This window comes from Aspergillus steynii (assembly GCF_002849105.1).
Source record: "Aspergillus steynii IBT 23096 chromosome Unknown P170scaffold_3, whole genome shotgun sequence".
NCBI classification, from domain to species: Eukaryota; Fungi; Ascomycota; class Eurotiomycetes; order Eurotiales; family Aspergillaceae; genus Aspergillus; species Aspergillus steynii.
Genome location: NW_020194400.1, coordinates 3070785 through 3085756, shown reverse-complemented (window position 1 = coordinate 3085756; position 14972 = coordinate 3070785). Strand labels below are relative to the sequence as shown.

The following is a 14972-nucleotide window of genomic DNA, read 5'->3' as shown; positions in this document are numbered from 1 at the left end:
CGCTTCACGCTCCTTACATTTCTCCACCTAAAACCACTTATGGACTTAGACATTCAAGGTGGACCCATGGCACGCAAAACGGAATGATACTGTTTGCTATGGCTAAGGACGGTGCTTTGTCAAATGTAATGAAACATTCTATAAATTAAAATACCGCTTTCCTCTTACTTTGTCCCTCTGTGTAGAGCTTGAAAGTTGTGGTGTTATGGCCATGATAGGTGCCAGCTGGTATACTTCGATGCAGCAATGGATCGCATAATATCTTATAATCTGGATGTACCTATCCCGTATGGGATTGGTCATAAGATATGCTGCATTATGGAGGTTAGAAAGGGGTTGGGCAAGGATCAAACATCGCGTAGAGAATGAAATCCTTTCAAGATATACAGCTGCAATCCCGTTTACTAATAGCACCACTCTGGGAAATAAAATCCAAATGTTTTGTAGGTGAATATCACATTTAACAAAGAATCAATTCAATTCTCAACTTTCAATCTTTGTTCTACATGAAGGGAGTAATTCCCACCAAAAAAGCCACGATTTCTTTGTCTGTCTTTCTTGGTCCCGTACATAAATAGGGACATGTTTCCCTCTAGAGGAGGCTAATAATGTGAATTTACTTCTGACCCTTTCTACCCCATAAATCCACTCCGCAAATAGTCAGATTAGCTGAAGTTTCAAGGGCTTTCAGGGCTATATGCCGTCTCGGAAGAGCGATCACGGTGCGCTGAGAAAATACAAGCCGTCGCAACGAGCGCCAGCATTCTGGGATAGCCTCTTGAAGATCTACTTGACAAAAAGCGCGCTGCAAGAATTAGACCGACGTAACGACAGCCTACTGACCAGCCGAACAAGGTCCAGTAACTTCTATTTCTAATACTATGATTATAGGCTAACGTCAAATATCACAGAACCTCTAGGTCCGACGTCATTTTTGCCCCTGATTTCCTTAGCACTCGTACACCAAGCGGTCTGGAGAAGATCAAACGCCTATCGCGACACGGGGGTCCTCATACCACTGATCTGCGCGATGTATGTTATCCATTCGCCTATTTGTCCTTCAATGTTAACCATTCGTCGTCTTCAAGTATCCCCCACCTAGCGGTCCGGCATACACATTTATTCCGAATAGATCGCACACAAAAGCCAGCAGCCCGCGAGAAACCATGAGAGATATAACAGCCTACAGCCGCAACTTTGAGCAACATATCATCGATCACGGAATCTATCTAGTTGGGTACGGATACGGTTATCATGATGACACTGAATCAACAGGGGTAGAAGAGTCAACCGGTCTAGGGGAGCCAGCGGAGCCTCCAGAACCAGCCAATCTAGATGATATCAGTCAACCGCTATCTCAACGTCCCCATTTGCCACTAAACCTCACTCGAAAGGATTTCCTGGAGTTTAGGCGGGCCTCTCAACGCGCAAAGAAAGAACACCAAGTTCTCAAGGACGTGGTCCCTATAATCGAGGGCAAGGCTAGTGACAAGCACCATTCCAGTGGAAGATACCCGTTTAAAAATCTCGCTCCCTTGACGGACGGCACACTGGCTCCAGCCAAGCCCGATATTTTCTACGGTGCTTATCCGCAGCAGCTGAATCCCCATGTCCGCAATGAACTTGAAGATAAGATAATACCATCTACGGAAAACAGCCTGCCAGCAATACCCAATTTCTTCTTCGAAGTTAAAGGTCTGGATGGATCTATGGCAGTGTGTCTTCGGCAAGCGTGCTACGATGGTGCGCTAGGAGCTAGAGCCATGCAGGCTTTGCAATCCTTCCAAGGTAATCCAGTGTACGACGGGAACGCCTACACAATTACAGCAACCTTTGGTGGCGGAACGCTCACGCTTTATGCGCATCATCCTGTCGAGCCCAAAAGTCCCGGCGACCGTCCTGAATACTTTATGACAGACCTAGGGGCCTGGGCGATGAACGGTAGTTTTCAAACCTTCGAAGAGGGTGTGATTGCTTATCGGAATGCTCGCCAATGGGCAAAGGAAAAGCGGAACGAGTTTATTGCTGCGGCGAATAACAAGTGGCAGGCATCTCAAACATCAAACTCTTCTGAAGAAATAGCTCCCGGGGTGCCGACAAGGAAATAATCCCGAGAGAAGGGGACCAAATGAAGGAGAAGACAAGGAATGGAAAGAAGGAAGAAGAATGTGTTGTACCTTTGTTTCTGGGAACAGACTAGGCAGCTTTGTGATCTTAAATGGAAAGAGTAATTTTCGGATTTGATACTGAGCAACCCAAGGTTCTATAAAGCACAGTATTATTGAGATTGCTGGTAAATTGAATCCGATGTGGGGGGACTATCTGGAATACAGGTAAAGTGAGCACATGTGTGGCACCCCAACCCACCGGTCGCATACAATCAGCGGTGTTAATTGGTTGAATCGAGTGTCTGTGGTTTGATAGAGTTGTAGAAGTGGACACCGATAAGCGCGTGTTAGACTATTCCTGACCAGGTCATTTATGTAGGTAGGAGATAAGAGCGCGCATTTGATATGACCTGAAGCATACAACATTAACGGATTTCCAACCGCAAGTAGGCAGCACAGTTTCACTGGAGGAATGCAAACTACTGATTCAATAATAGTAGTATCAACAGGAAGTAAAAATTGTAGTCATTCGTGTTGGCGATAGTCGCTCGGCTTTGGAGCAGATCTACCCGAACATAGCAACTTCGACGGATTATCGGAAGGCACTAGCTCCTACCCTGTAGATGCACGAAGGTCTTGATACGCCTTTAAGGAAGAGAGATTATAATATGGCACATGAAAGATAGAAAAAGGCAGCAAACCCGACACGCCAGTCGGCGGATCAGCCGCCTCACCATACATTTCAACCGAACAAAAAATTCCCGGGTCCACTCGGAGAAGGTCCATAACGGCCAGCGCCTGGTCCAGTCCGCACGAGTGGCCTATTGTCTGAAGACACTGTATGACCCATCGACGCTGCGGATGCGTCGGGCCCTCAACCATACCGGCAACAAACAAGGGCCAGAGCAGCATCAGGCCACCCAGATAGCTCTCGGGAGGAAGCATAGGCGCGTCGGGTACAGCGTCGGAGCTAAAAACACCTAGGTGGAATGGGACACTGCGGCAGATATCGACGCCTAGACGGCGGATGGTGGAGCGCAGAGACTTGCAGTGAATGCGGAAGTCTTCGGACAAGAGGTCTGAGGAGCTGTTGGATAGCTTGTGGGCGTGGGAGAGAATGAGCTCGCTGGCTAAGATGCGTGCGCAGCGGTAGTGGTTCCAGCAGCTGGGCGCCCAGATGTCTGGGTAGAGGTGGTATTCATTGTTTAGGGGTCGGACTCCGCGGCAGCGACGCTCGAAGACACGGTCCATTGGCATCAAGGTATGGCTGCTGTATGTGAACTCCGGTGGTAGAGCGACCAGCCAGGCGACAAGATCTGCTTCGATGGAACAGGCTTCTCTGAGAATCTCCTCGGAGTTGTCGATCGCTTTTGCGAGTATATCTGCCCGCAGGTTCGACAGCCTGCCGATGATCAAAATCAATTTATTACCGAGCGCCTCCTGAGCTTGGGGAAACAGATCAAGTTTTGTGGTTTCTAGCAACGTGCCAGGGACGCGGACGTCACGTTGCAGGCAACTCATGATCTATCGTGAGTTAGTTTCACACTAACGATTTGGAGGGCAGACTTATACGCACAATCTGATATCTCAAATGCAAAAATAGCCGAACGCCTGCTTCATTTCGTAATTGTCCAAAACCCCGGTACTCCAGTAGAGCTGCAGCCCCGGAGATATGGTTTGTCCAGCGCTCTGTGCACTGCGGGGCTCTGGATACAACGAGCTATCGACGTTGGCGTCATCCTTCGTGTTAGAGTTCCAGGGGAAATGCTTACTTCATATAAAGAGAGGAAGATTACTGCGCCAAGCGTTTGGTTTGTCTTGGCCTCGTCAGCATCGGCGAGTGCTTCGTTGACACGCAGAATCGCAGTTCCATACTCGTGACGCGCTGACTGCCTCAGGGACCTAACATTGTGAACACGAGAGATCATGGCAGTAGCAACAGCCAAAATACTGGCGTGTATGGCCCGCTGGCTCAATGATCCTCCAGAATGCATAAGGAATTTGGTCAGAGCGTCCGTCATAAGCGAGGTACCAGGGAAAGTATGCGACTTCAGAAAAAAGCAGATGGCCTCCTCCTTCGACAGTCCCGAGCTAGGACGTGTGCCAAGTGGGCTTTGTCTGAGCTGACTGGTCAGAAACCGGGGTCCAGAATCTGAACCAGAGTCGAATACTGCGTCTTCGAACGAGATAGAGGATCCCCCGGTGGAGGATGATGCCATTATCTGGAACGCGGCGCGACCCGGTCGGGTCTGCCGTTTCGAGGCACTCGAGGCAGAAGTCGACGAAGACTTAGAAGAACGCGCCTTCCGCTTGACAGACTCGCTCTCGTCGCGGAACATCACCGTTAACTCGTCGCGGTAGCCGGGACATTCTCGGTTGAGTCGAATGCATTCCCGACAAGCCGGCCGGGTCTGGTCGCACCGGACTTTGCGCGCGCGGCAATTTCCGCAACCTTTGCTGGGTCTACCATCGTATACCATTGTTGAGTAATGCTGATGCTGAAGATTGTGGAGTGGTGTTAATATCCAGGACCGGAGTCAGAGTTCCTGGTGCTGAGGGGGCTGTTCTGTTTGGCCCCCACAACACGCGGCAGAGACTAGCGGGAGAAATCCTCACTCCGTACGACTTTGTGGAACATCGGACTAATGAAAGATGCGCCAAGCCCTTTTAAGCTCCTGTCGATGGTCTTGGGCCGTTCTCCCTCTTCCATGGCAAGGCTTGACTCGGCTCTAAGCCTCTAAAACCCGGTGTGATGGTTCACACAAACACGTGTATATTCGGGGCTGGATGCAGCAGGACGCCCAGCGGTACGTCATGAGGGCCAAAACTCATGCACCTTTTCATCATGGCTTTTGTCGACTCTGTTGGTGGGAGTATCTGTCTCTCTCAACTCATGTTATAGGGCGGTTTGCAAGCCACAGTGATCGAAATAAAGGATAGCACTCCAATCATCATGAGGCAACCCGGCTCTCACAAGGCTGTCCCCAGCACTTGGCGCGACCCACGAAACTCTTTGGCGTGGTAGGCTCTTGAGACTCTTGCCATGTGCAGTTAGATTAACATCGTGGCGAGCTGGGGGGATTATTAGTGTGTCATTGGTGTCCGAGATCCTGTGGGCTGGTGGCCCGAAGAGTGCCACAAAGCACGAAGGTCGAGACAACGGACACGGGAGTACGGAGTAGGACTGGTTTGTAGGGGACCTAGGATGGGCCAGAACGGAGTGGCAAGTGGCCCCGGAGATTGAGCATGGCCCCAAAGGTTGCCGATCTGTAGAGACGAGACTATACAAGCCTTCACAAATAAACAAAAATAAAAGATAAAAAATCCGCAGCTCAGACACCGCGCTAAACCCGATTCGGTCGAGATTGCGAGGGCCAATCAGAGCCTTTGTTTGTCGATTTATACTGAGTCGCTACACGGTTTGCTCGAGCTCTATCAACTCATCGTAACAGCATATAATGATGCCTAAATGCCCATAGAAGCAGCGGAGACACAAATCAACAAACAACACTTAAACGCATCGTTCATCATGGGTTCCCTTTCATACCGCGATGCCATCTCCATCCTTCAATTGATTGCTTTCCTGCCCTCTTTTTTTGTGGCAGCTTTCTTAGTCTTCCGCCATGGTATACGCACCAGTGGTGGCTTTATCTTCCTCGTTATCTTCTCAATTGCCCGCATTGTCGGCGCATGCTGCGAATTGGCCACTATCAAAAACCCCTCTACCGGTCTCTATACCGCTGCCGCCATTTGCAGCTCCATCGGACTGTCCCCACTCCTGATGACATGCTCGGGTCTGCTATCAAGAGCGTAAGTTAACCCTCCATACATGCATGGAAGCCTTTTCTCACACGAAACAGAAATCTATCCATGCTCCCCGCACCCATTTCTAGGCTCGCCTTCTCGCTTTTCCGAATCGTCACCATCGTAGCGTTGGCACTGACGATCTCCGGTCTGACGGGGCACATGACCGTGGAGGGCATGGAACATCCCAACACAACGGTCAAGGTCGGCATGGTCCTGTACGTTGTCAGTTGGGTTGCTCTATGCGCGATACTGGGGGTTCTTTTCGTGTGCCGCTCTTCCTTCGCACAAGGCGAGAAACGTGCCCTGCTGGCTGTGGCAATCTCGGCCCCTTTGTTGCTTGTGCGCATTATTTATGCCATGCTGGTTTTCTTCCTTGCCAACTCAACGTTTAACGCGCTGAATGGCAACAACACAGCTCAGCTGTTTATGTCTGTGTTGGTGGAGATTGGTGTGGTGGTTGTCTGCTTGGTTATTGGGTTTACATTGAAGGTTCGCAAACCGAGCCAGGACTTCAAGTCTATTCCTGTTAGGGAGATGGCATAGTCGACGTCGCTCTTTATTCTGTAGCGTCTTATTCCTGTTCTTTGTTTTTGCCTTTTCCTCTGTTTGGATCACATTTCTACTTTCAGCCTGTTATGAAGCGAAAACATGTTATTTTATTTGGGCTTTAGCTTCATGAGCGTTTATCTTAATGTCACTGGTTTGAGCTACACACGAAAGCTAGTATGTGAATTATATATAAACATCCCAAATTCACCCCTGACATACCCTAGCAAGGGAGTGCATACCCTGCTATCCCGATTCCAAAAGGGGGAAGCGGCGAACGTGGATTCGACTCTCTGTGGCGGCGCCTGTCTTGGGGCAAAGCCTCTCCTCCTCCTGTTCTGGTGGAACGCCTGTACGGATAGCTACTAGATAGGAAAATAAAAACGAATGAACGTCGTATAAGTATCCTAAACGAGACAAACAAAAAGGAAGTGTGTTTCTTGGGGAGAAAAAAAGAATATACCAGCAAAAGATCTGAAATAATGTCCGAAACCCATGCGCGAAAACTCTTCAATAGATGGCATTCAACGAAATTGCAATATCTGTGGCTCCTCCAAGCGATATCCACCGATTCCACACGGCCCCCAAACCCCAAGCTCATCTCGCGATGGCGGCCAAAGGAAGCAAAAGTGGGTATGGAGCTGAGCATGTCGACGCTATTCCCGATTCAAACCAAAGTTGCGATTCGTCTCTCTGCTGTCCGATCTGCGCTTCATGGCCATCCTGGGGTGGTTGTTTTGCAGGATTACTGCGTGAAGGAGGCGTTGATTTTTAGAAGAGATCCTATAAAAGACCTGGCAGTTTCCGTCTGACCCTGAAGTCTGAACACTTCGTTCGAACCTCAAATTTAACACCGCAAATATGGGAATTGTGATCAAACTCGTAAAGGTAGGTGGTCGTTTAGCGTTTGACGCGATCCAAACAAGAGGCTCAATCCAATTCTTCTTATCCTGCCTATCCGGCCAATCCGGCCTATCCAACATATCCGGCATATCCGGCCTATACTCGTGATCTTGGCGATCAGCAAGGCCAATATGTCGTTGTGGACGAGGAAACTTCGAAAATGCTCATTCGGGAAGGCTGCGCTGAGCTCCCGGCCTCGAATGAAGTTTATACTCATCAACAATACTCAGAGTTCCCGGTTCTCGACAAATCACATATCCACCCGGGCCCATATAGCGAGTTCAACCACCCCGTCGATATGCGGGGCATGAGGTTACCGACCTATGAAGAGGCTGAATGGGCCCCCGTTGCCTCTTCTGGCCCCCAGCAGACCACTCATGATCGGCAGCCGAGTGCGGATCCTTTTTCCGCGGCCCAAGTTGTGGATCCGGTGGATCGCTTGGACAGGCTGCCTTGTCCGGTGGTCATTCCCAGGTGCAAGGGCAGCGAGCGACAATTTGAGCGCATCTATGCACCGGTTTTGGCGAATTGCGGGATCAGCCAGGAGACGTTCTGGATGTTTCTGGATGATTTTGAGCACGCACTGAGAGTGAGTAGATGCCACCACACTCCTGACTTCTTCTACGCCACCAATCATTCAGGGCTGTCAGTTTCTAATAAGTAATCTAGGAGCCACGAGCTGCCCAATGCATCAGTGTGGCATCGGATATATCGCATCGGATCGTGGGGATGGCCCCTGCGGTGACAGGCCTGACGGTTGAAGTCGCGGCAGGGACAAAAGCTCGCGAGATGCAGTTTTCTTGGCAGGCGAATACCTTCCTTGACCTGGCGAATCAAGAACTATTCATGCCGTTTGGCCTCTATGCGGTGGTTATGCGGTTCACAGACACAATCCCCGGCCCACAACAACAACCTCTCATCGAGCTATCTCAAATGCTCGGCAAGACGGTCTTCGCAACCGAAAACTTTGATATAATTCAAGCAGCCTCCGCGAGCGGATACAACCCTCCTCAGGGCACTACAAACATTGAGCTACCCACTGCTGCACCTTTGGTATCTCTTGGCTCGGATCGCGGACTAGAGGCGATCGACGCTCGGAAAAGTGAATCCGAGAGCAGGAAAGATTACGACATGCAAGAAAAAGGACATTCACGCAAGGCAAGTATTAATCCATCTGCTGCATATATTAAATTTATTTGTCCCGCTAACATCAAGTAGGAAGCCAAACGTTCCAGTTACCACAAAGCTAAACACGGATCAAAACATCCGGGACTGATAGCGCGCTGGAAAGAGCTGAAACGCCCAGAAAGCAACGACAACCTCGTCTCGAGATTAAGCGGTGGTAGATCGGGCAGCAAACCAGGATTGATTGAGCGAGCGGCAATTTCCATCAAAGAATCTCAGGATTCAAGACGCAAGTTTAGGCAGGAGAAGGAGATCGAGTATTCCAGTAGATCTTTGCAGCCGGGTGTGCCTTATCTGATGATTGTCAATTTACCGAGCCAAGACGAGCTACAGCAGTCAGTTGGTCGGTTGGAGACAATCTTGCTGCAGGCTGGGCAGGGTATGCCATGAGTATGTTACTGGTTTTAGATATGCCATGAATATCGAGGAGCGAAATTTATTATGTTGATTAATTCTAAAACTTATGCATTAATGCCCTTCCCATGTAGCCAAGAAAGCTTAAAACACAGCAATGCCATTGACATCCGTACTACAAATTAAGCCCTATATCGTTCTCTTGTTGGCTGTCAATGGGAATTAATGACGAACTACATTTGCTTATTGCCTCTTTTTGCTTTTTCTTTCTGCCAAATTGCGTCATTAGGAGATCCTTCATAGAGAAAGACGGTGTACTCCGTAGAAGACGCCGAATAAGCCCGGATTCCGAAACGCTTAGCTCCAGGCTAATTATTCCGTGGCCCCCACTACTGCGCCCCGGACTGCGACTATGAAGCTTCCCCAGAAGCTTTGATTTCATTGGCCCTCGCAATTCGCGCTGTAAAGGGATTAGTGCAGACCCACCGTATATCTCGCAAGGCTGTGAGGCGCCAGCGGAGCTAGTAGCTACTCGGGCCCAACAAAATCCTCGTCTATATGTCTAATCAGGGGGGAGCTATTGAGCCTATACGTAGATTAATAGTCTGGAAGAATATAAAACAGTGGAATCTCGCACCTGTGTTCCTCCTCCTCAAACCCATTCCACATCTTTCCTACATTTTCCCCAGAGTCACAATGAAGCTGCTTGCGACAGCTCTTCTGCCGGCCTTTGCAGCCGTGGCATTGGCATCTCCTTCTGTTAAGATTGACGCCGGTATAGTTAACGGTGGAAAATGCAAAGGAGGACAGGACGCAGTCTTCTACAAGGCAATTCCCTTTGCCGAGCCCCCGGTTGGAGATCTCCGATTCATGGCCCCGAAGCCTTACAAGAAAAGCTTTCCCCAGGGAAAGCTTGATGCAACTACCTCTGCCGCCACATGCATTCAATTCACCGACGACTTTACCCCATCCAAGTTGAACTCGACTAAGCTCTCATCCGAAGACTGGTAAGTTGGATCATGGAGCTTCCATGTCTCAATTGTTTTGTCCTATTCTTTCTTGCTGATGTCTATCTCCCAGCCTCTACTTGGATGTTTGGACTCCAGCAAACGCCACCAAAGACTCAAAACTTCCGGTCAAGGTGTGGGTCTACGGTGGCTCGAACTCTGAGGGCTCGATCTCGGACCCTCTGTATGATGGCTGTAACACGGCCAATGCCGACTCAATCCTCGTGACGGTCAACTACCGAGTTGGACCCTTGGGCTACACAGCACTCAACAGCGCCGGAATTTATGGTAACCAAGGAATCAAAGATATCGTTCTTGGCTTGGAGTGGGTTCAGGACAACATTGCGGCCTTTGGCGGCGACCCGGTATGTCGATCATCTATTTACGTGCAATATTTGGAACAGCAGCGCTGACTCAAAGCAGAAAAAAGTGCTTCTTTTCGGGCAATCGGCCGGTGCTGCGAACGTGTACATCGTTGGCTCTCTTCCCCAAGCATCCTCCTTGGTGAACGGTGTCATCGCGGAATCCGGCGCTGGCAGGCCTGTCACTATCAATGAAACGCAACAAGCTACGGGTGCATCGTATGCCCGAACCCTGAAGTGCAGCACAAACGACGTAGGTGGAAAGTTGAACATCTGTGATTGGGACGAATGCTAATCCTCCACGCAGAAAGCATGCATGCAGTCTAAGAGTCTCGCCGAATTGCGAAACGCTTACAAGACCGATCCTTTCCTCCAGACGGGAGTTGGACACTACGACGACCTGAGTGTCGGCAACCCTAAGACCCCTGGCTTCCACCCCTACGTGGATGGCGATTTCATCCCCCAGGACCCCTACAAGTCTGGTGTCAACGTCCCGACCGTTTTTGGATTCAGTATGTTCGCCCCCGATGCATGACCCCATTCGCAATACCCCATCTAACCAAGTAACTTTCCAGCCGAGAAGGAAGCCACCGTTTTCATCGCCCAGTGGGCCATCACTCAGCTGCAGAAGAAGATCGTCCCAACCCCCGCCTTGTACAAGGACTTCCTCCGCAAGGACTTTGGCAAGGCCGCCCCCCTTGTTGAGAAGTACTACAAGCCCTCCGACTTCGAAGCTTACGCCAGACCTCTCGCTGCATCCGGCAAGCTCACCGGCTACAACACCACCTCGCTCGCCATCCTCCTCACCATGGGTCAGATCGTCACCGACTCCACCTACAGATGCCCGGCGTGGTACGGCGCTGTCCAAACCGCTCGCAAGAACATCCCCTCGTGGACCTACGAGTTCAAACACTCTGACAGCTGCGCCTGGCTGCCCACCCTCTCGCAGCAGATCATCTCGATCTTCGCGGGCACTCACACCGCTGAAATCCCGTATGTCTTCGGCAACCTCGACAACCGCTATCTTTCCAACGGGGCGTCTTGCAACTCCACCTCGGCTGAGTACCGTCTCAGCGAACAGATGATGGACGCATGGACCGCGATGGCTGCGAATGCCGACCCGTCGACCAGGGACTTTGCTTGGCCTCAGTTCGAGCCCTCGAAGAACCTCTCCGCAGCTCCTGGAGTGACCTTCGAAAACACATCGACTGCTGGCAAGATCGACTTCTTTGGCTGCGAGTTGTGGTCGCGCGTCAATGCCATTTTGGCGGCTGACAACTCTACTTCTACCGGAGCTTCGCCCAGTGCGAGCGGCGGTCCGGCATCCTCGTCGACTCCCCCGTTGGCTGAGAATGGGGCAGCAAGTATCCTGCCTTCGACTGGGGGGGTTGCTGCTTTGGCTGTGCTGCTGATGAGCTTGGTTTAAGTTGTAAAATGTTTTAACGGGGATTCTATGATCTTGCGCAGAGTGCTGACGGAAGACGGGCTCTGAGTAATGAAATGCATGACGTTGTATTTATTTTATTATGCTTAATATTGAGTCTTGCGGGATGTATTATTATGATTCTAAGCTAAATAAGTTATAACTCGATTTTCACCCATCTTCTCATGAAAATGCCCTAGAAAAGGGAAAACAAAAACAAAAAGTAGAAAGAAAGCAAGATATGAAGAAAGAAAACAGAATCTGATGTCAGATATCAGTACTCTCCTTAGGTTCAACAACGAAATCAACCCCATCTCTCTTGAAATTCAATTCACGATATGGATCAAGGTCCTGAAACTCGTACTCCTCCTTTACCGCCGAGCAAGTGCGAAAATGCTCGGGAATGTCGCGTTCTAAGAATGCTCGGTGATATGCCGTTTGACTTGGAGTATCTTTATATGAATACAAAGTATCCATCAGTACTTCTTCCGAGCGATAAGTACAGGCCCGGCAATAGACGCCTGGCTCCAGTCTCTGTGTCTTGGGATCCCAGTATGGAAAAGTGACCGTCGCCTGCATTCTCAAGTCTTGGTTCCCCCCATTTTCAATGTAATATATTCCCACAGTAGATGCTGGTCGGGGCTTTTGGCCGTAGCCTTCCCTCCCCCATCTCCCCAGCCGAGCGTCGAGCTCCACCTTGCGTCTCTTCATGGTATCCTCTAATATCCGCTTCATATTCTCCTCGCTTCCATGGAGCCGCATACCAGAGGCCTTTGCTTGAACAACATCGGCTATGCAATATTTACCTGGTTTAAGACTATGGATCATTGGCAGCGGTAGAAGTTGCTGTCGGGGCAATCCATAGTATAAGCGGAGATCTGTGGTTCGTGCCACGGCGTACTCTTCTCCGAAGAAATTGCACTTATAGCAAGAGCGTCTCAGTCTCAAGAGGTAGAGGAAGGGTCCGAAATCGCCACACGTTCGACACCAGGGATGGCAGAATTCCGCAAAGAGCTGACCGATAGGGCAATGTTGAGAGTACTTGACGGTGTCTATGATGCGCAACGTGGTGGAGGCGTGAGTCCTCAACAGGGAGTATGCAGACAGCGATTCCACTACGAGTCTTCCTGTTTTGTTGGCGCGTCGGAAATTCTTGATGCTGAGTATGTCAAGGTTCATGAGGATCATGTGTAATACTTCGATGGGAAGTAGGTCGAACAAAAGCGCCGGCATCAAGTTAACTTCAGTTGCCATCTTTCGTGGGGCTTTGCTTTTCTTGGCGTGATTAGGATTCAAATCTTGAGAAGAAAGAACCCTCTCGTTCGGGATCTTGCATCGAAATGCTGTGCCAGAGGCCATTCTGAGCGATGGGTTCCAGGTTGGTAGAATGCACACAAAGTATTCGGCGGCTTCTATCGGACCGATGTCGTACACAGGTCTCTCTGTCTTCGAGTGGTCGGCTAGAGAATGAAGCAGGTGGATAGTAGAACTGAGAGAAGATATTTTTGTCAAAACTTGCCGTCTCTCCCAAAGTCTGTTGTCACCAGTACGTATCTCAGCGAGAATACCGGAAATGTTTTCCGTCGGCGGTGCAACAACAGCATCGGGTCTGAGTTCCGCGGTGCTATAAACACACCCGCCTCATTACGCACAGCGCCACCAAAGCTATCTACACAGGAGCTCAGTACAATGGTTGGGATACTGTCTAGGCAGTCAATATAGATATATTCAAAAGGGCAAGACAGAGGGTACTCCTTGTGAAAGGCATATATAATCCGAGCCTTTCCCCTTGGCTTTCTACAAGCCAGGTGGAACACATGCTGGTGCTAGCTTCACTATAGTTTGTCCCTTTCCACCGATACTTTCCCTCAAATTCTGGACTTCTATCCGAAAAGTCCGACCTCCGCCGAATGACTGTCCATTGGTCATTTAACAGTTTTGTGGCGGCTATTTCCATTGGACCAGAAGAGGTGGCTTGGCTGAAGTGTTCGGAGTATATTATTGACCCACCACTCATTTCCGCATCAATCCTTTGCCCCCAAATGAAAATTTGTTCATTCCATACAATGTTGCGGCCGCAACTTACTCCGTATCGGGAAGCCCCTTGTCTATATAGGGAACGTGTGGCGAAGTAATGTCGCTCCTCTCGCTAATTCGTCCATTCAAATCTGTGGCTCAACTAAAGATTTTTACCTTTCTGGGCGGATCGTCCAAAATAAACAGCGAACAAAGGCGGTGCAGCGGAAATTTCGGGTCTCTTAGCGCCTTTTAACCGACCCGGGGTTGGTTGGTGAGCAAGACCGTCGCTGAGCCTTCATGGAGCAAAGCGTCTGGTGGTGGATCTTCAGGGCAGAAACTGAGATTCAATAGACGGAAGTTTTCGAGAAAAAAGGCCAGAACGGGAAAGGGTTGCGTTGAGGCTAGCGGAAAACCGGACGGGAATAGTGGCATGCTAATCCATTCGAGCTCCACCGCAGGATCTAGCAGGGCTATACCTCCGCCAATCATGGGCCCCAATTCTTTGCCAACACAGGACGATCTCTTGGGGGCCAAATTAGAGCCTCCGTTATGGAGCCTTGTTTACTCCCTTTGATGCAGGGTGCTTGTATAGAAATAGCTTAAATCTTGGATGTTTCCCATTGTTGTGTTCGACATTCTCATCAAAACTTTCTACTTGTCTTCACAGTTTGGTTCTAAATCTTGAATATCGGAATCATATCTACCGCAAAATAAACTCGCACTACACCTCCATTGTCTCATCTTCGGAAAAAAAACTCCCGCATCAACCACCCAAACCTCCAAAAAATGTCTCCCCGACACCATCATTCGAACAAATGTTCCTCTACAGTCCGCATTCCTCCTGTCAAGCTATGGACGACGACCGATGTCGCGGCATTCCCCAATGATCATACCAACCTCAGCAGTATCTCTAAATGCTGCGGTGAAACCACCAAAATTACACTCTACAACAAGAGCTGCGCGAAGTTCTGCAACACTAGTGGAAACACGACAGAAGTTGTTGACTGTCTGCACGATGCTGGCCTAAGCAAAGCTACTAGCTACCACAATGACGACGGCGGAAAGAGCGCTGCCAGCTCGTTGTCGAAACCGGCTATGGGTCTTATCATGATGGTTGTGGGGAGCTTGGTCGCTGGCACTCTATAGTTACATTGAGCTGGTGCTTGGGCATGTATTTGTTTACTTCTTTTGTGATGGGATATGGATTAATGTCAATAATTGTGTACTATTGTTTTATTGGTTCGGGCCAATTTTGGCT

At 49.7% G+C, this 14972-nt stretch overlaps 7 protein-coding genes across 7 annotated transcripts; 5 read left to right on the top strand and 2 right to left on the bottom strand.

Moving 5' to 3' along the window:
• Positions 1-697: 697 nt before the first annotated feature.
• P170DRAFT_474447 (uncharacterized protein) lies at positions 698-2108 on the top strand (the record flags this gene model as incomplete). The annotated part of the gene is made up of 3 exons (XM_024853142.1): positions 698-855; positions 912-1032; positions 1089-2108. The coding sequence occupies 3 exons, from the start codon at positions 698-700 to the stop codon at positions 2106-2108; spliced, it is 1299 nt and encodes a 432-aa protein (XP_024706200.1).
• A 106-nt stretch (positions 2109-2214) lies between these two features.
• P170DRAFT_446099 (Zn(II)2Cys6 transcription factor) lies at positions 2215-4588 on the bottom strand (the record flags this gene model as incomplete). Its single annotated transcript, XM_024850766.1, has 4 exons — positions 2215-2263; positions 2848-3632; positions 3685-3828; positions 3881-4588. The coding sequence occupies 4 exons, from the start codon at positions 4586-4588 to the stop codon at positions 2215-2217; spliced, it is 1686 nt and encodes a 561-aa protein (XP_024706199.1).
• Positions 4589-5637: 1049 nt separating this feature from the next.
• P170DRAFT_474445 (uncharacterized protein) lies at positions 5638-6458 on the top strand (the record flags this gene model as incomplete). Its single annotated transcript, XM_024853141.1, has 2 exons — positions 5638-5918; positions 5969-6458. 2 exons carry the CDS (start codon positions 5638-5640, stop codon positions 6456-6458), a joined length of 771 nt encoding a protein of 256 aa, XP_024706198.1.
• Positions 6459-7524: 1066 nt separating this feature from the next.
• Positions 7525-8939, top strand: P170DRAFT_474444 (uncharacterized protein; the record flags this gene model as incomplete). Its single annotated transcript, XM_024853140.1, has 3 exons — positions 7525-7953; positions 8034-8417; positions 8583-8939. 3 exons carry the CDS (start codon positions 7525-7527, stop codon positions 8937-8939), a joined length of 1170 nt encoding a protein of 389 aa, XP_024706197.1.
• Positions 8940-9599: 660 nt separating this feature from the next.
• Positions 9600-11698, top strand: P170DRAFT_406336 (carboxylesterase/lipase family protein; the record flags this gene model as incomplete). The annotated part of the gene is made up of 5 exons (XM_024846626.1): positions 9600-9910; positions 9984-10275; positions 10334-10525; positions 10580-10784; positions 10848-11698. The coding sequence occupies 5 exons, from the start codon at positions 9600-9602 to the stop codon at positions 11696-11698; spliced, it is 1851 nt and encodes a 616-aa protein (XP_024706196.1).
• A 264-nt stretch (positions 11699-11962) lies between these two features.
• P170DRAFT_425190 (uncharacterized protein) lies at positions 11963-13054 on the bottom strand (the record flags this gene model as incomplete). The annotated part of the gene is made up of 1 exon (XM_024847610.1): positions 11963-13054. One exon carries the CDS (start codon positions 13052-13054, stop codon positions 11963-11965), a length of 1092 nt encoding a protein of 363 aa, XP_024706195.1.
• Positions 13055-14403: 1349 nt separating this feature from the next.
• Positions 14404-14860, top strand: P170DRAFT_508976 (uncharacterized protein; the record flags this gene model as incomplete). Its single annotated transcript, XM_024854632.1, has 1 exon — positions 14404-14860. The coding sequence occupies exon 1, from the start codon at positions 14501-14503 to the stop codon at positions 14858-14860; it is 360 nt and encodes a 119-aa protein (XP_024706194.1). The 5' UTR covers positions 14404-14500.
• Positions 14861-14972: the final 112 nt, after the last annotated feature.